Below are 20,442 nucleotides of genomic sequence, written 5' to 3' on the forward strand. Positions count from 1 at the left end.
TCTGTATAAATACATAGTGGCAAGGCCCCGGGGGTGGATGAGATTCGCCTGGAGTTCTGCAACATTGCGTGGACATCGGGGACAGTGCCTCTGGATTGGCAGACTGGGGTGGTGGTCCCCCTTTTTAAGAAGGGGGACCAGAGGGTTTGTTCCAACTACAAGGGGATCACACTCTTCAGCCTCCCTGGTAAGGTCTATTCAGGGGTGCTGGAGAGGAGGGTCCGTTTGGAAGTCGAATCTCAGATTCAGGAGGAGGAGTGTGGTTTTCGCCCTGGCCGTGGAACAGTGGACCAGCTCTACACCCTCTGCAGGGTCCTCAAGGCTGCATGGGAGTTCGCCCAACCAGTCAACATGTGTTTTGTGGACTTGGAGAAGGCGTTCGACCGTGTCCCTCGGGGGTCCTTGTAGGGGTGCTTCGGGAATATGGGGTACCGAACCCCCTGATACAGGCTGTTCGATCCGCAGAGTTAGGTCCGCATATCCGGCAGTAAGTCGAACTCGTTTCCGGTGAGGGTTGGACTCCGCCAAGGCTGCCCTTTGTCACCGATTCTGTTCATAACTTTTATGGACAGAATTTCTAGGCGCAGCCGAGGCGTAGAGGGGGTCCGGTTTGGTGGCCTCAGTATTGCATCTCTGCTTTTTGCAGATGATGTGGTTCTGTTGGCTTCATCAAGCCGTGACCTCCAACTCTCACTGGAGCAGTTCGCAGCCGAGTGTAAAGCGGCTGGGATAAGAATCAGCACCTCCAAATCTGAAACCATGGTCCTCAGTCGGAAAAGGGCGGTGTGCCCTCTCCAGGTCGGGGATGAGATCCTGCCCCAAGTGGAGGAGTTCAAGTATCTTGGGGTCTTGTTCACGAGAGAGGGAAGAATGGAACGGGAGATCGACAGGCAGATGGGTGCAGCGTCTGCAGTGATGCGGACTTTGTATCGATCCGTTGTGGTAAAGAAGGAGCTAAGCCGAAACGCGAAGCTCTCGATTTACCGGTCGATCTACGTTCCTACACTCACCTATGGTCACGAGCTGTGGGTCGTGACCGAAAGAACAAGATACAGGATACAAGTGGCCGAAATGAGTTTCCTCCGCAGGGTGTCCGGGTTCTCCCTTAGAGATAGGGTGAGAAGCTCGGTCATCCGGGAGGATCTCAGAGTAGAGCCGCTGCTCCTTCACATTGAGAGGAGCCAGATGAGGTGGCTGGGCCATCTGATTCGGATGCCTCCCAGACGCCTCCCTGGTGAGGTGTTCCAGGCACGTCCCACCGGGAGGAGACCCCGGGGACGACCCAGGACACGCTGGAGAGACTACATCCTTCGGCTGGCCTGGGAATGCCTCGGGATTCCCCCGGAAGAGATGGATGAAGTGGCTGGGGAGAGGGAAGACTGGGCGTCCCTGCTAAAGCTACTGCCCCCGCGACCCGACCTCGGATAAGCGGTAGAAAATAGATGGATGGATGGAGTTAAGGAAGAAGCAGGTTGTTAAAGAGAGAATTATGCTGCCGAGAATTAAAGGGTAAGTGTGGATATTTGCAAGGAAGTTGCCGGCTTCATTCATTTTTGAACGTACCGAGTGAGGGATCTACCTTGTATACACTCTGGTCACAATCTATGCTTTTTCATCGACAGGCATATTTTACATTATCAATATTGTTTCGCATTGATGTGAAACAACATTTGATGGTTTACGTACTATTTATGTGGCTTAAGCAGAGGCAACGCAGCGGCACAGCTCGTAAACTCGGAAAAGTACAGTATTTTCACCGTAAGGGAAAGCTTCTGTGCATTTTGGTTGAATGTACGACCGATTGGCTGCTCAAGGAAACAGTGTCCAAACAACACACACTGCGCCATAGTTCAGTCGGCTTCGGCGCTAGCCTTAACCACCATAATCCTAACCTTAACTCATCCTAAACTGCCTTAACCACAACCCTACTCCTAAACCTAACCATAATAAACTTCTTAGTTTTTAGAAAAAATATTTGGGACGGACATCTCGTTACATCTGCGTAGCCTATACCCTTCCCGCGATGCAGGAGCCAATCATGTTGAAGCGGGGCGGGTCTTGCCGAGAAAGGGCGTCGGATTTCTAAGAATGTCTTTGGAATGCGACGTTCCCTTTCCGGTTGTTTTGTCTTTTGTGAAAGTGTTTTGGCTTTTGTTAATTTGTTTCCTGTAATGTAAAAGTGTTTTGGCTTTTGTCAGTTTGTTTCCTGAAATGTAAAAGTGTTTTGGCTTTTGTTCATTTGTTTCTTGAAATGGAAAAGTGTTTCACGATTTGTTATATAGTTTTGCACCTCCAGGCCACTGTAGTTCCAGTAATACATAGAAGACCAGTGAAAATGTACCTTCTTTTTATTCCACACATTGTTTTTATGTTTGACTGGTACAAATTATTTAAAGTTTTCAAAAGTGCAGCTTTCTTTGATCATTTAACAAATAACACATAATATATTAAGATATGCGGCACGATGGCCGACTGGTTAGAGCGTCAGCCTCACAGTTCTGAGGTGCGGGGTTCAATCCCCAGCCCCGCCTGTGTGGAGTTTGCATGTTCTCCCCGTGCCTGCGTGGGTTTTCTCCGGGCACTCCGGTTTCCTCCCACATCCCAAAAACATGCGTTAATTGGAGACTCTAAATTGCCCGTAGGCATGACTGTGAGTGCGAATGGTTGTTTGTTTCTATGTGCCCTGCGATTGGCTGGCAACCAGTTCGGGGTGTACCCCGCCTCCTGCCCGATGACAGCTGGGATAGGCTCCAGCACGCCCGCGACCCTAGTGAGGAGAAGCGGCTCAGAAAATGGATGGATGGATATTAAGATATTATTTTCACAATTGCTATTATGTCGCCAAGGAGTTTCTCAAATAAGTGACCAAAAATAATTTAATAAAATGGCTATCAGAAGTGAATGTGAGACATTATATTGGCCACATGATGGCAGCTCTCAGTTGTTGTCGTCATCCTCCTCAAAGACATCAGCAACAGTCCTGTGGGTTGAGAGACAAAAAGTAGATTCCACACGATGGTTAATAAGAGTTGGAAATTAGTTGGAAATCACATTTCAATTTCAATAGACTTCAATGACTTACTTGTAGATTGACCCAGTCACTTTGTCAAGGAACCCCCCTAAAGGAAACAAAGTATTGTTTGTGTTGTCTTTAATGTTCTTCATAATGTGTGTGTGTGTGTATATAAACATTCAAGCATTAAAAGGTTATTTTATCAGTGACCAAATCAACATTAAACTTCACGTTCTTGAGAAATGTGGTCAGTTTTGCAGTTACTCACCGGGTTGGCATAGAGTTTGACAAGCAGGACACACGTGGCAGAAACTGCACATCTGTGAAGAAGTCAGGATGAAAAGAATGGACAAAATCAACTCACAATGTGCTGGACTCACACTGTCCCCTAGTTTTGTAAGGCAGTTGAATAGATGACAGTAGCCGTATTTAATCTCACAAATCTATTTTGCATCAAAACATATAAGATGTATGATTCTGATATAATCATACAGTAGTCAATCTAGTCAGTGTTAAGCTGCTTTAGATATGTTTGCCAACCTACACTATGGGTCAATCTGATTGGCTTTTGGATGTGACACATAAAGCCCTTTAATAATCAGTTTTTGTTTGAATCATCTACCATGTCAGGTTAGTAAACTGTATGCAGTATATAGCAAAAAATGTCAGTTAGAAATGCTTGTGTTAGGATATAAAATTTTGGTTTGAATACACTATGATACAAACGTCGAAGTATTACACGGGGAGTAAACTGTTTCTATTTATTTATTTTGCAAGAATATGTTGTATGTGCCAGCACTTGTCAAAAACACTGTAATTTGATTTATATTGCATTCATAGAATAGGAACCGAGCAGAAAAAAATAAAATAAAAATCATCAAACCAAGGGGGGCCCCATGTCACCCTCTGCTGCAAACCAGAAGTGAGGTCACGACTACCGACTACCTTACCGCACTAATACATTATATTGAAATAAGCCTGGTTTGTTAAAAATGGATCGGTAGGCCGAGCAGACAGCTGCTAGCCACAAGCAGCTACTGCTGCCATATTCTGCAATTTTACTCATGCATCGACTGCGTAATTAATTAGTGATTTTTTTTTTTTTTTAGCATATTAAATTAGCGATTGAACATGATTTGAAGATGGTGTTGTGTTGATGTTCGTGGCAACAGGATTTGTGTGTAGGACGGTAACATAAGGTATAATATCAACTTTAACGAAATTAGAAAAGCCATCAGCCTGGATTCCAACATTAGCTGGTTATAGATCAGTGGATCTGTCCGATGTGTAACTTGTCTTTACTTAATAATTACTCACTGTTTAGTTTTTTTTTGTAAATAAAGCATCAGGAATGGCTGATACATGTCACGTGAGTGTGAATACTTAAAAATGGTGCCAACTTGAGCGAGTAGATGCGATGATTTATCCTTGTCTTTTTTCATTTATAAAAAATACTTTGTAGATTTAGGTAAACAGCAGCTGATAAAGAAGATCTGGACTTTAAAACAGAACAGCATGTATGACATCTTGGGTTTAGTTCCCCTTTAACACAACAAATCTAGAAATGACCTAAGGCATGCCCAGTACTGTATGTTTTTGTTTGTTGGCAATTTTTAGGACTTACCTTTTCAAATATTAGGTGGAAAATAGAATAGTGTTTGCATGCTGCAGTGTAGGAAAATTCTGGTGTGAATAAAGTGAGGACAGTGATGTGTCACTTTCTGCTGAATCACTCTTTACAGTAATAAATGCAGTTTTCAAGGCTCTCGTATTTCCAACAAATAATATCAAAGAGGAGGACATTGAGGTTTGTAAGGTTCCATAGTGTCTCACCTTGCAGTCATCACAGTGTTCCGACTTGTCTCCTTCTTCACAAGGACATTTATCACAGCTGTCACAGTGCTGAAAGGAGATGACGTGCCAAAAAGAGCCACATATCATATAACAGAACCTATAGCCTTTTAAAGTGGAAATGTGGAGACCGAGCAATGCAAATAAGATGATGAGAATTTTGGCATTTTAGTGGAAATTTGACTTTGGAGTGAGAATTGTTGTTTGTTGTTATTCAGTGTCCACTGTTTTTTTAATTATTTGGCTATTTGTGTATTTTTATGGGGTAGACTTACCTCACAGAATTCACAGTATGCACAAACAGAGCCCTTGTGATATTTTCCGTTATCTTCATGTTTGTTATCATCATCGTCGTCATCATCATCATCTTTGTCGTCGTCATCTTTGTCCTCGTCATCGTTGTCATCATCTTTGTCATCGTCGTCGTCATCATCATCATCATCATCTGCAATAATGATTAATATTCACAATCTTCTGGTGATCAACATGAACATCATATGGTATACTCGTGTTTACACTACGCATAAAATGTCACAAAGTTAATGTATGTGAAACAGAGTGCGTCCATGGCCATGAGGTCAGATAATGTTGATTCTCTGATTAAAGTATCAATAATCATACGTCTAAATTGTTTGCTTTATACATACACTGGAACCCTGATAAAACCGACCGTCAGGACTGGCCAATGTGTCCAAAAATAGCTTCCATTTGTCACTTAAATTGCTGTTGACAAAGTCTGTCAGTTCCAGAATTGTCTGCTGTTGTTTACTGGTGCTGTGGTGCAATTCAGGCAGAGAATGGGACTGACATATTTTCGGGTCACAGATATACAATATGACGAGATCCAATTTCAAAAGCCGTGCCTCCCGTGCCTGCATGTTGAATGTGGGGTATTGATGTGGCGGCCATGTCATGATGGATATACTGTATCTATTGTCTATTGTACATAGACTCGCAGCGCATAGAGAGAGAGCGGCATGGCGGCAGTGTGAACTGTGAGGAGCCTGGAGCTGAACATGCTCAAGACTGTAGAGATGATCATGGACTTCAGGAAGCATCCTTCTAAAGCTGCTCCTCATCCTGTCCAACTGCCCTGTGTCAACAGTCAAGACCTTCAAGTTCGTGGGAATGACAGTCTCTCGGGACCTGTAGTGAGAAACCAACATCAACTCCATCCTCAAAAAGGCCCAGCAGAGGATGTACTTCCTGCGGCTTCTGAGGAAGCATGGCCTGCCACAGGAGCTGTTGAGGCAGTTCTACACAGCAGTCATCAAATCAGTCCTGTGTTCATACTGTACATCAAAGTCTGGTTTGGTGATGCCACAAAAAAAGGACAAACTACAAATGCAACGGACAATCATGACAAAAAAAATCGTTGGTACCCCCTACCCTCCCTTGAGGACTTGGATAACGAAGGTGTTTCTTTGCTCGGTCTTCAGTAAAGGGTGACAACTCTTGACGACTTGTATCTTTTCCTCTCTTTGCAAAGATTTTTCTTTTTTCCTTGTAATAAAAACCCACAAAGACAAGATTGCTTCCATACTTATTCTGTCAGAAAACAATTTACCAAAACACACGCTTGCAGAACTAAGACAAGAGCATGCAAAATCCTCTTGGACCCTCCGCATCCTGGTCACCACCTCTTCCAGCTCCTTCCCTCAGGTAGGCACTATTGATCAATGCAAACTAAAACAAGCAGACATTCCAACAGCATATTTCCTCTTGCCATTAACTTCCTAAACAGTTAACTTACAATTCCATTGTAACATGCAGCAAATTTTGTGTTGAGATTGTTGGCACTTCTCTGTTGGGACACTTCTACATTATTCGTACACTCGCTGTAGTAGTCTCGTCACTCTGCACTACTTGCATATCTGTTGTTGATCATTACTGACCACTCATGTGCTTGAGAAGTATTGTAGTATATTTCAATAGTACTGAAACCAGACTTCCTTTGGGAAGGTCAAATGGTTGGAGACCTGTATTCACACCAACTATCTTTTCTTTGTAATTCTACATCAAAGAACATCCTTTAACCAGTTATATGTTTATTGGGGTGTCCTGCTTCCCCCCTGACAGAAACCTGTCTGGGGGTTACAACAGGGGCCAGGTCTTCAAAGAGGACTGTTTTGCATTATCGCAGCAAAGGGCCCAGGGGAGGAGGATTGACCAGATGAAGAGGCACCAGCAGGCGAGTGCGATTCCAAATATGGTCATGAGGAGCACCATCCTTCCGGGTGCACCCAGGGAGGCACGAAAGCCACGCCCAGAGAAGGAAAGCTTGATAAACATAGATCCAGGGTTTTTCGGGGGCTTTTTCGTCGTTCTAGCAATGTAAGCAGCTGTTATGACACTAAGGCTTGTTCAATAAATCGAATTAGCCCAAACGCCAAGTGTCTCGAAGTCTTCATTCATCCCATGCCCGACGGACGTCGGAGTTCTCCCGGGTGACCTCCGACTCGGAAGCACAGGCGAAAAAATCCATCACACTATCTACACCATTTGCACAATTGTCACTGTACTGGATTATTGCTCAATTAGTAATTCCAAAGTGCGACCAATTCAGGGTGTAGTCTGCCTTTCGCCCGAAGTCTGCTGGGATAGGCTCCAGCGCCCCGCGACCCTAACCAGGATAAGCGGTGTTGAAAATGGATGGATGGATAGTAATTCCAAAGTGGTTTAAATTGCTAGAGGACTCTGCATCATTTGCACAATTGTCAAAAAAAAGAAAAAAGGTTTCAGCATTACCACATTCCCGGTAACCTTTCATTGCTCAGTGACTCTCCGTAGTGTGTTTTCATGTTTTTATGTCTCAAAAGTATTTTTTGTCAAAATGGCTGTCTCTTGTCTTACTTGAGCGGCTCCAACTACCGGAGACAAATTGCTCGTGTGTTTTTGACACACTTGACAAATAAAGATGATTCTGTTTCCGAATACAAAACACAAGTCTCTCGAGTCTGGAACATGCTATTTTTGTTACAGTAACAATTATTTTTGTCAGGCAGTTCACCTTTGGCAACGGATTTAGAACTAGGAAGCACTAATTCCTCGCAGCTCATGAAAGCGACTCGCCTATGATGACTATTGTACGTCAAGAATGTCACCATGAACAAGCACACTGGTGTGGTAAGTTTGGCTAAAATGTGAAACTTTAAAAAAAAAAAAAAAGAAGCTTGAAAATGTTTGAATAATTATTGATAATAACTTTGAACTGTACTGGGCGTTTTAGGCCACGAAAAAAAAAAAACCTACAAAAGAGTAATTTTGTACTGCACAGTAATATGGGTGCATATGGCCTAAAAAAAGTCCTTCAATGGAACAGACAATTGGCTGTATCAGAGAACCTCACCACCCCTATTACTCTGTTCTATCGAGGTTCCACTGTAATGCAATGTAATGTAGCAGTTGGCAAACAGATATTGTAAAAGTGTGATGGAGTGCAATTACTGTTGTACTAAACATGCTGCAGTGTGGATGTCTTATAACTGCATCCTGTAATGGTCTATGTCTGGTGTTCTTGTTATTTTTTTAATAGTGTAATTGGTACTGTTTTCCACTTGCAGCAGGTATTTTGTACAACGTACATAACTCACCTTGAATTTTCTCAGCAAGTCCCTTGATTTTAATTAGATCTAATGCCGCATAAAGCATGTATGAAAGGATTTCAGAAAGCACAAGAATTAAAACAGTTACTACTCACAGTTTCACAATTTTTTTTTTTTTTTAGATAAATCAAGTCTGCTAAAACAATATTCAGACTAAACACATAATTACACAGTGATAATAGTGATGCATTGAGTGCAGAAAAATAAATAAATATGCTGCTTGTAGTCATGTTCACATTTGTGTACACTTGATTTATTTGATGATTTAAAGTAGGTTTAAAGACATGGACAGTAGTGATTGCTCTTTGTAACACACATTCACAGTTAACATAAAACAGTGTTTCGTTAAGAAAGAACAACAAGAAGAAAAAAAAGCAGAAAACCATTTCATCTCTTGACAAGTTGACATTTAACAGAGCTCTTGGAGTTTTCTCTCTTTTCCCAAATACTCTCTCCCTGAAGGCTGGGCAGCAATTTCTTTCATCATTATAATAATGGAAAAACATGCCCATGAAAATGTATTTCAAATTAGTCCACAATCATTTTGAGATTACTACAGTGACAAGCATTTGGAGGTCACAAAGCTACTGCTTAATCATTGCAAGTTTCCAAGAAAAAGGTTCCATGGATGCATTATAATGTCATGTCACAATTTTCTGTATTTCAGCGCTTGAAAAACATATTGCCTCTTTGTTCAACAGTGGCACAGATGTTCTACAGAGAAAGAGAGAGATGAAGAGATCTGAAGAAAGAGAGAAACTTAATATCCGTTGGGTGTTGGGAAGTTAAGATGATTCAAGTGACTGATCAGCCAGAAAGTATTTAACATTTTATAGGATCCATAGGGTGTAAAGTCTCTGTCATTTTTTTTTTTTAGTAACTATTTTGGAAAAATCAATTAATTTACAAAGTGGCCCTCCTGCACCTCCCCTCAAGCTTTAGTCTCCCTCGGTCAAGTGAGTGGGAAATTTCAACCCCAATCAGTCTCTCTTTCTCTGTAGACTCACGTGAACAGGACACAAACACAGGTCAATCCAATTCAAAACAAATGTGAAAGGATGATCCCAGAAGCGGAAGCATTCTTTCCAAAGAAACAAAATCAAGACTAGAAGAGAAAACAAATGACAGTTATCCAAGGCTCAGATGTAAAATTGTCTTTTGTTTTCAATTTCTCTCTCAAACAATTACTTCTGTAGTCCCCAAGTTCATATCTAGTGTACTGTACGAAGAACTTCGGACAGATGGGCTTCAGGCAGGCCAGTTCAATTCCCCCAAAGTGCTCATAACTCTAAAGTTAAGTAGGGAAAAGAACACAGTGTAAGAGACAAGAAGGGACATTGCAGAGCTAGAAAGTGGTGGAGGAGGGACTTTGACGAAATTATATGAATTCCAAAGACAACTGACACAGAGATGATCAGGTTGATGCGGCATAAAGGCAGGGGAGGGGCAAGGCTCCCCGCCCTCTTTTGAACTCATGCACCATTTTGTAGCTGGAAGCGTCAATCATCCCTGCTACTTCGCGGTTGAATTTGACATAGTACGAGGAAACCAAATGAGGCTGCATTTTGCTTGCTAGTTTCAAACAGACTGACCTGGAACAAATAGGATGCGGTTTGTTCCAGGTGAAATTAATTGGTCAGTGACGGCTGATGCTTTTGTTCACAGCAGTCTGGGTATGTGTTAACACAGAGACACAACACAGCCTTAAGATACAGTTAACAGACGATAAGCCATTTTCATAATGACATCACACCACCCTTCATTCTCTTCCTAGAGTTATTGTTGCAGATTCGTTAATGAAATAAGATGGAAACAAATTAATAGCAATAGGAGAGTGACACTAATAATGACATTACTGTCATAATTCTTAATTCGGACAGCAGTTCAGTAGATCAAACCTAGAAAGGTCAATCTTTAAGAAATTATTGTTTTGAAACTTTTTTTTTTTTAGGCACAATATTTATTTAACTGTTATGTGCAGTACGTTTTAAGTGTTGTTCCCCCTCCCCCCCTGAATTCAAAGGTCCCCTGCCATCAATTTATTTTATTTTATTTTCATAATCTTTGATGTCCTTTTATCAGGTTTGCGGATAATTTGGAGTGGAAATCCTCAAAATTTCCTTTTTCAACCTCTTCTTGTTGGCCTTTTCCACCTGGCATTTGAGACAACCGGATTCCTCATTAATATGCAACATGAAAATAAGCTTTGCTCTGATTGGATCACTCATCTTCCCAAATTTAAATATGGAAAACAGCTTGGCTCTGATTGGTCCATATCATGGCATCTGCTAGCGTCTAGAAGGCAGCTCGGTGCGGCCAAGCATTCATAGTGACGACCTTCGATGTCTTACAATCATTGTGAAGCACAATTCGCCAAGCGCTGGATTGTTGGGCCACTAATGGGGAAGGTGATCGGAAAGGGGACATGGGTGAAAATAAAAAGAGAGGGGGATATTTTGAGGTTAAGCTTGTCATCCACTCCATTCATTGCAATTGAACCTTCCGCTATGATCGTCGCTGGTAACAATGAAGGCAAGCTTCAATTTTGTCCACTGTTACATCATAAAGAATGAATAAAGTTAAAAATTGTTGTAAAACACAACATATGTATATTTTATAGGTTGTATTTACAGTATATGGCTCAGCAGCGGATGAGACTCATTCGCTTAAAACCCGAAATACCGTGTTGCCGTTCAGCTTAGTTAAGTGGTTGGGTACCAGCCACACAGTGAACAGGTACTTGAATATTAATTGTCGAAACTACGTCACATCGTGGGTGATTTTAAATCCTGTTGTTTGCAAGAGGTTTTGGTATTCAAAGGTTATTGCATTCAATTGACAAACCGTAAAGATGTCAAACTTGTCACATACTCATTTTGACCTATGTTATGCATAAAACAGCAGAAAAAAATGTATTCTAATTGAAGAAGACCTTTAAGCACAGTGTTAATGTTCAAACTGCATAATGTTACAAGGGGACTGCTCTGTGATTGGATAGCGACCAGTCAATGGTACACTCCGCCTCTCGTCCAAAGACAGCTGGGAAAGTGTCCAGCTCACCCCCGACCCTAATAAGGACAAGTGATATAGAAAACGTATAGATAATCCTTTATAGTTATGGCTCGCAGCAGTTTCTCAAGTCCCTGGTGACAAGCGTATTAGTAATCACTTTCTCTTAACACAAACCAAGTGCGAGGTATATGAAGAGGGATACTTGCCATTGTTATGAATTCACACTTTTTACATGCATATGCACTAAATGTGACCGCTGTATTTAATCCATCACAGTGATGAACACAGCAAGCACACACTACACTCGCTGAGGAAAAGTTACTAGTGCAGCAGTTTGATAAGGCATACAGTATGACCTAGTAGCTTCTCTGTCTCTATTTCTGAAAAATAATGGCCAAACAAGTTGAATCTGATGCGACTCTGAATAAGTAGTTTCAAAGACAAAGCTGTCTGCATTTTTGTCTGAAACTTATCATTGCCGTTACGTAGCCAAGCGGAGCTCTCGACGTGAGGAGAAATGTTGTTCCTCCCGGGGAACTGACATACACTAACACCAATGAATGGTAAAGGTAACAATAGGCATTTATGTATTACAATAAGTACAACTCAAAAAGCTAAAATAATCAAATAATAATAATAATAATAATAATCAATTACCAAAGAAAAATTCTCTTCCAACCAGGTTTGTCAAAACCTGAGGTAAGAGACTAGTATGAAGTACACCTTGGACTGGTCACCAGCCAATTGCAAGGCACATGTACAACCCCAATTCCAATGAAGTTGAGATGTTGTGTTAAACATAAATAAAAACCGAATACAATGATTTGCAAATCATGTTCAACCGATATTTAATTGAATACACTACAAAGACAAGATATTTAATGTTCAAACTGATCAACTTTATCGCAAATAATCATTAACTTAGAATTTTATGGCTTCAACACATTCCAAAAAAGCTGAGACACGTTCATGTTTACCATTGTGTTCTTGCTTGATGTACAGCTTCAGCTGTTCAACAGTCCGGGGTCTCCGTTGTCGTATTTTACGCTTCATAATGCGCCACACATTTTCAATAGGAGACAGGTCTGGACTGCAGGCAGGCCAGTCTAGTACCCGTACTCTTTTACTACGAAGCCACGCTGTTGTAACATGTGAAGAATGTGGTTTGGCATTGTCTTGCTGAAATAAGCAGGTGCGTCCATGAAAAAGATGTTGCTTGGATGGCAGCATATGTTTCTCCAAAACCTGTATGTACCTTTCAGTATTAATGGTGCCTTCACAGATGTGTAAGTTACCCATGCCATTGCCACTAACACAAACCCATACCATCACAGATGCTGGCTTTGGAACTTTGCGTCCATAACAGTCTGTATGGTTCTTTTCTGGGTGTTGTTGATAAATGGCTTTTGCTTTGCATAGTAGAGTTTCAAGTTGCACTTATGGATATAGCGCCGAACTGTATTTACTGACATTGGTTTTCTGAAGTGTTCCTGAGCCCATGTGGTGATATCCTTTACACATTGATGTCGGTTTTTGATGCAGTGCCGCCTGAGGGATCGAAGGTCACGGGCATTCAATGTTGGTTTTCGGCCTTGCCGCTAACATGCAGTGATTTCTCCAGATTCTCTGAACCTTTTGATGATATTATGGACCGTAGATGATGAAATCCCTAAATTCCTTGCAATTGTACGTTGAGGAACATTGTCCTTAAACTGTTCGACTATTTTCTCACGCACTTGTTCACAAAGAGGTGAACCTCGCCCCATCTTTGCTTGTGAATGACTGAGCAATTCAGGGAAGCTCCTTTTATACCCAATCATGGCACACACCTGTTCCCAATTAACCTGTTTACTTGTGGGATGTTCCAAACAGGTGTTTGATGAGCACTTCTCAACTTTCTCAGTCTCTTTTGCCACCTGTCCAAGCTTTTTTGGAACGTGTTGCAGCCATAACATTCTAAGTTCATGATTATTGGCTAAAAACAATAAAGTTTATCAGTTTGAACATTAAATGTCTTTGTAGTCTACTCAATTAAATATAGGTTGAACATGATTTGCAAATCCTTGTATTCTGTTTTAATTTATGTTTAACACAACGTCCCAACTTCATTGGAATTGGGGTTGTTGACAAAAAACAATCCACACTCACATTCGCTATGGAAAATTTCAAATATTCAATTAACCTAATATGCATGTTTTTGAAATGTGCTAGGAAGCCAGACTCCCCAGAGAAAACCTTGCAAGCGCGAGGAGAACATGGAAAAAAAGGGTGGAACTGAGATTCAAACCCCAAACCATAGAATTGTGAGGCAGATGTGCTAACCACTATACTATGTCTTTGTGCTGCCTCATTAAAATAATATGATGTAAATAATAAAACATTACCAATCCCACATTACCCTTGGTTACTGTTTGCCTAAGCCTTCATCTATTAATGAAAAGGGTGGCAGAAATAAAAAGAACTCCAGGAAGAAGGAAGTGGTCTGACATGTCATGAAAAAGGTCTTTTACATGAACATACACATTAACTGACCTTCATGATCGTCATCATCATCATCATCATCGTCGTCATCATCATCATCATCATCATCGTCGTCATCATCGTCATCATCATCGTCATCATCGTCATCATCATCGTCATCATCGTCATCATCGTCATCGTCGTCATCATCATCATCGTCGTCATCATCGTCGTCATCATCGTCGTCATCATCGTCGTCATCGTCATCATCATCATCATCATCATCATCATCATCGTCGTCATCGTCATCATCGTCATCATCGTCATCATCATTGTCATCATCATCGTCGTCGTCATCATCATCGTCATCATCGTCGTCATCATCATCATCATCGCCATCATGTTCATCATCGTCATCATCATCATCAGCCACCAGACCTTGCTCAGAGTGGAACGGCAGATCCTGCGCCTTGGCTGCAGGAGCCAATGGGGTGTGGAAGGAGCATAGCAGCGCCATCAACAACACAAGAATCAGACTTCTTATGGATGCCATGTTCAAAGACAAGACCGAGCTAACAAGGAATAAACCTGGATTCACGACTGGAATCCACAACTGTAGTTCAGGGCTATAAACGCGTGCGCGCACACACACACGCACACACTCACAAATTCAAACCCGCTCTCGAGTACACACTACACAGCAAAGAAGTGACACCAGCTCTGATGGCATCCAATTAACAGGCTCCGGTAAATGGAAAATATTCCAAGCTGAGTTTCAGGCACGTGTTCCCAGTTTCCCCACAACAGTCCTTGGATTAAAAAAAAGTCCTGTATGTGAATCTCAATTTTCAATTTTCACTTTTATGAGAGCTGTCAGTGAATGGTCAGTGTTGGAGACACTGGCAGGAGTAGACTGAAAAAGCGTGAGACCAACCCATGAGGTAAAATGATAAGACTTGACTGGTGGGGGGCGGTTCAGATTGACTGACAGTGGCAAATGTTGGTGGGCAGGCTTGCATCCATAAATTACTCAGTGTAGAGGGGCCTGATTAAAAGGGACGGGGATTATAAGGAACAGGTGACACTCACTGGCTTTCCATAACCATCATCAAATCTATCTTTTCCAGGACCAAAAAAATACATATATAACGCCAAACTATGAAAGTAATGCAACTATTGTCCACAAAATATGTACCACCTCAGTGACAACCTATTGTTCCCCCTTAATGTACAAGTTGATATGCTCTATTAGTTGAGACTAAAAATTGGTCCTGGTGCAGACGGCTCCTTGAGTTGATGTTTCCTCACCTGGATGTTCTGTACTCATCTTAGGTCCTTATGTCATTATGTTAACCTGTTTTTACTGTGTGTGTGCACGTGTGTGTGTTTCTTTGTCCTTGTGGATGAGTGGCAGGAGGTTGTTTTTTATTTAAATCCAGGTTAAGCACTAGTTGCATTTTTTTTGTTGGAAAAACACTATAAATAAAGTTTGATTAATTGAAAAATATGTGTTTTATTTGACATTGTACAAGGCAGCACGTTGGGTTGGTGGTTAAGCCTCACAGTCCCAAGGTTTTAGTGTTCGAATCTTGGCTCCGACCTTACTGTGTTGAGTTTTCATGTTATCCCTGCGCTAGCCTGGGTTTTTGACTTCCTCTCAAAAACATTCATTATTAGGTTTAATTGAAAACTCTGACAACCACTATCCACCATGCCTCCTCCGGGTTCCCCCGTGGGATAGGTTGGTGCTTCTGGAGATGATCCCAATGCGGAAGCATTATATATATATGATATTTCCATCAACAGGCCGTGTTGTTTGGAGATCAACCCAAACGTTCCTGATATTCTTATACAGTACTTAATGACAAAGCAATTGTAAGGGTCAAGATTTTCTTATGCTGCCTAGTTACCATTAACTGTCTGTCGGGCACCTTCAAAAGGTGAGTAGTTTTACTTTATTTAATCATGTTTTAAAATAGTCTAACTATAAAAGGTACTTAAAATTTCCTGTACAATTAATAAACTTCTTTTTTTTTAAGGAAGCAGTTTGAGTGTGGAATGAATTGAATCACTTAAAGGAAGAGTTTGTAATTAAAAAAAAAAAAAATGTAGCCTCACTTCACTGATAAATTCCCCTACCACCCATGACATCTGCTGGGCATCTCCATGGTTGGACGTCCATGACGTTGTTACTCAGTTTTGATGTGGTTGTGCATTCTCAACATGCATTCACAACTCATCCAAGGTGTAATGACCTGCAATGAACATTGACGCATGGTGGGGTAGCCAGTTAGGGTATGCCTCAGACTGCTGGGCTATATTTTGTGAGCTACCGGATCGCTTCAAATATGCTCTTAATAACTCTGCATGCTTCCAGTATCAACATGATGCTGATTCAGTCAGAGCATGTAGGCCAAGCCCAGAAACTCATCTGGGGACCATCTACTTCTCTGTCCCTCCCCCTACACACCATCCCCAAAATAGATAGATTTGTGGAGGGGGGAGTTGACAACTGAACTATTTAAAACCACACAACGCCACAGTCAGTGTAATGTGAGCCTCCTGTGCTGTGCTGGTGTGGGACAAGCACAGTATCAAAAAGCCTCTGTCAAGTCTCACCTAGACATAATGTAGACCAGGATGAGATCTGTGGCAGAAAGCTGGAAAAAAAAATTCTCCATATAAAACAAGAAGTTCACAAATGGTCAGACAGTAAGTTCAACATGTGGTCCTACACTTTCCCTCTTTGCCATCACTGGTATCTCTCTGTGGTGGCATCACAACGAGAAAAGGAAAAAAAAAAAACTACACAAACAAGCACAAAAAATTAACTTATTTCCTTAGATGGTCACTCACAACAATAGAGACAGAACTTTTGTCTTTTTTCATATTGTCCAGGTCGGAAAATAGCATTCAGGTTGCATCGCAACCTTACATTTGAGCGCGGATTGTTGCATTTTGAGGAATTACACTTGTTGCCCCTACAGTAATTCTGCGTTATTCATTTAAGTACACTGCCAAACATGATCTTAAAAGTATGAAGTTTTGCCATAAACCTATGTGGACTTATCTTTCGAAGCTGCCATTAGTAGCTGTCATTAGCAGCTGCTATTAAGCCTCTTCTAAAAAAAAAAAATAGAATGCTGGAAGCTTCCATGCTAGCAAGCTACAGACCCATCTCAAATCTCCCCTTCATAGCCAGGACTGTAAAGAAAGTTATTTTTAATCAATTCAGCAATTTTTATTTTTTTTTACTTAAACTGACTTTTTGACAAATTTGAACTCATCATAGCACTGAATCAACTCTTATCAAAGTGCTGAATGATATAAGGTCTTGTTGGATCTCAGTGTGGCTTTTGATAAGGTAGATCATAATATACTGCTGAATAGGTTAGAAACGTGGGTTGGACTAAATGGAACAGTCCTTAAAATGTTTAGGTCCTACCTGGAGGAAAGGAGTTATTTTGTAACCATTGGAAGTGTTCAATTTCATCGAATGGCAATGACCTATGGGGTCCCTCAAGGGTCAGTTTTTCGACACCTCCTGTTCAGCCTGTCTATGGTACCGTTGGGCCAAATTCTTCAGAACCTTAATGTTGACTATCATAGCTATGCAGATGACACACAGTTATATCTAGCAGTGTCTCCAGATGACTACAGTTCAATTGAGGTGATGTGTCACGATCTAAAACAGATAAATAACTGGATCCAAAACTTTATTCAATTAAGAATAAACTCAAAACTGTGAGGCAGACGCGCTAACCAGTCGACCACCGTGCCGCCAGTTATATCAAATCAATTACCAAAATAGCCTTTTACCATCTGAAGAACATATCCAGACGTGGCTCAAAATCAGGAAACGTACGCACAGAAATATCCAGATGTATGAATCTGTGCGTACGCATGAATCCAAGCACATTTCCTTCATACATTCCAATCAACGTGGAAATGAGCGCACATGTCCACGCCCACGTTTAAATATGCAAATCATATTTAAATGAACCCTGCACCTGAGATCCCGATCTCTGCATGATCAGGAAAAAAGGACAATGAGCAAGGTAATGAAGAAAAATATTTTTTCTGAATGTGAAGCCATCTTTTGGCACGCTGTCGTCTGGCGTTAACAACGCGCGAAAGAGGAGCGAATGGGACAGCGCGTGTGCGGCTGTCAATGCTGTTGAGTCAGAACAGCGTACACACGCTGAACTAAAAAAAAAAAAAAAAAAAGTGCTCAGACATGGTGGATGTGAAGCAGAGGACAGCTGCCCACCGCCAAAGTGTGGCCAAAACAAACGAAAGAACCGGCGCGGAGGGCCTCACCCCGTTCGAGGAGAGAATCGCTGCGATCATGGGGTGACACTACTCTTTCGGGTGGTGGGAGCACGTGGCTGACTCTGATTAACCCACAAGATTAATACCATGTATTTTTATAACTCATAACAAATGTGTTCATACAGTAACCTACACTCAGCCCTGTGAGATAGAGGTTCATGCGTAAATGTATGTATGGTATTTGTAATCAATCTTTTGAAGTCAAATAGAAGCACATCAGCATATCAAAGAGGATTTCAAAAACTTTGAGTCCTTTTTGATGACTCAATTTATTATTTTAATACACAGGAGAGGACACGCACACTGAAGAAAAATTTTTTTTTTTTTTAGGAGAAGAGGGGTAAATTATGTCATTTCAACACATTTTAATCATGTGGAACTGATGTACATGTTCAAATTATGTACATTCAAAGGACTTTTTTTTCCCAGGGCATGTGCTGGAGTCACGAAGCGATTGTGAGGGCAATAGGCGGCATAAATGATCGCCTTGATCAATTAATAGGTGTCCTCACAAATATCAGTGATTCATTAAATACACTGGTTAACAAGTGAATTCAGAGTCCTTTCATCTTTTACATTGTTGAAATCAAATGTTGTCGGGCATTAATTGTTCATCAGTGCTAATTGTTCATGTGTCTCTGATGTGCAGATTTATGAGAACAGTTTCCCAGCATCACCTCAAAATGTCGCCAAAGCACCAAAAGCTGTCGAAACGTGCGTACGCCAGCTATGCAGTTGACGTGAGGCACCGCACATTTCCACGGTCATTTCACTCTTGATACATCTGAACTTTGCCATGAAAAAGAACGTACGCCACGTTTTTGTGCATGCGCACCTTTTGTACATGAGGCCCCTGGAGAAGCTCATCCATGCGTTTATCTTAAGCAGACTTGACTTCTTGTAATGGTCTTCTGACTGGAATCCCCAAAATTTCACAGGCAAAATTGCTGAATTTATGTATTTCCTGTTCAATACGTTTGTACAGTACAAGAAGTGCGGTAGCCGTGCCTCACTTCAGATTTCGCAGTTCCTCGCTAACTGGGTTGAGGAGGCTTGTAATTGGCAAATGTCTGTTTCTATCTCTCCTCACGTCTCCAATATGTAATGACCTGTAATGAATGCACTCAAAAAAAAACACATACACACACACATACATATATATGGGCGTGTGTGTGTATGTACTGTATGTATGTATGTGGGGTTTTTTTCACCAGTCATGAATGTCAGGCTGCCAAGCAACTTTGTTTGGCTTATAAATAAGGAAATCTGAATTGAATGCCAGCGCTTCACCAGCATAACCCCCACCGCATGTCACTGTGATAGAACTTGTGATAGACAGGCAGCAGTAGGAGACAGCGGAGTTTAAAAGGGGTAGCAGAAGGAGGTTGCGTTGAGATGAAGACTGCAAAGTGGTTGAAAGTGGAGATGAGCTCAGACATGCCAAAGACATTTCTTTCCTCTTACTTGCGCCCATGACTCTGCCTGCATTAACCCACTCGACCCATTTAGTTATGTTTAACCTCTTCAAAAATAATCATCCAAATCATCAGGTATCATTAGATCAGCTTGGAATAATTTCTGATGGGCTATGAAGCTTTATGCCTATATATTTGGAAAACAAATCAAAGTCAATATATACATATTTTTTAAATGTCATACGAGGTGTCGTGAGGTGACAAAATGACAGCAAAGTGTGCTGCATCAGCCCATTCATCAAGTCGATTTGACATTATCCCGGCCGGGTTCATTGGCTTCCCTCAATATGATCCCATGCCCCATCTCTTTCCATGTAAGGACTGGCTAAAGTGTGGGCCAGCCTTTAGCCAAGCTCATGTCAGTACCATGTAGTTTTGGTCTCATGAATTAACTTAGCAAACCATTCCGTGTACCACACAGAAACACACTTAATGATAAATAAAAATCAGCATAATTGGGAATAAATTCAGGTAAGACATTACTTAACATTTGTGCACAGGAGAATACACAACACTCGTAAAGCACAGACAGTTGTTTTTTTTTTAAGAATGAGTTTTAAGCTTTGCTACATGTTGCCTCCAAAGGGCAGAATTGTGAATTTGCAAAATGTCTTTGAGGATTCCCAGTCATCCAGGTCACAGACATCCAAGAAGGGTGAAGGGCAACTGGTTGTATAAAACACTTTTCATGTGT

The 20,442-nt window shown here is 41.4% G+C and overlaps 1 protein-coding gene across 2 annotated transcripts; it reads right to left on the reverse strand.

The window, feature by feature from the left end:
* Nucleotides 1-2,330: 2,330 nt before the first annotated feature.
* On the reverse strand, nt 2,331-14,873 carry LOC133466433 (protein PFC0760c). 2 transcript variants are annotated; one of them, XM_061750129.1, is made up of 7 exons: nt 14,014-14,873; nt 8,458-8,496; nt 5,140-5,309; nt 4,847-4,915; nt 3,282-3,333; nt 3,083-3,119; nt 2,331-2,980 (listed from the first exon to the last, which is right to left on the reverse strand). In XM_061750129.1, exons 1-7 carry the CDS (start codon nt 14,492-14,494, stop codon nt 2,938-2,940), a joined length of 891 nt encoding a protein of 296 aa, XP_061606113.1. In that variant the 5' UTR covers nt 14,495-14,873; the 3' UTR covers nt 2,331-2,937. The 2 variants fall into 2 exon arrangements, with proteins under 2 accessions (XP_061606113.1, XP_061606114.1); XM_061750130.1 differs by lacking the exon at nt 8,458-8,496 and having other exon boundaries at nt 14,014-14,872.
* Between the last annotated feature and the right edge of the window lie 5,569 nt (nt 14,874-20,442).

Source organism: Phyllopteryx taeniolatus, chromosome 16, assembly GCF_024500385.1.
Source record: "Phyllopteryx taeniolatus isolate TA_2022b chromosome 16, UOR_Ptae_1.2, whole genome shotgun sequence".
Taxonomy (NCBI): domain Eukaryota; kingdom Metazoa; phylum Chordata; class Actinopteri; order Syngnathiformes; family Syngnathidae; genus Phyllopteryx; species Phyllopteryx taeniolatus.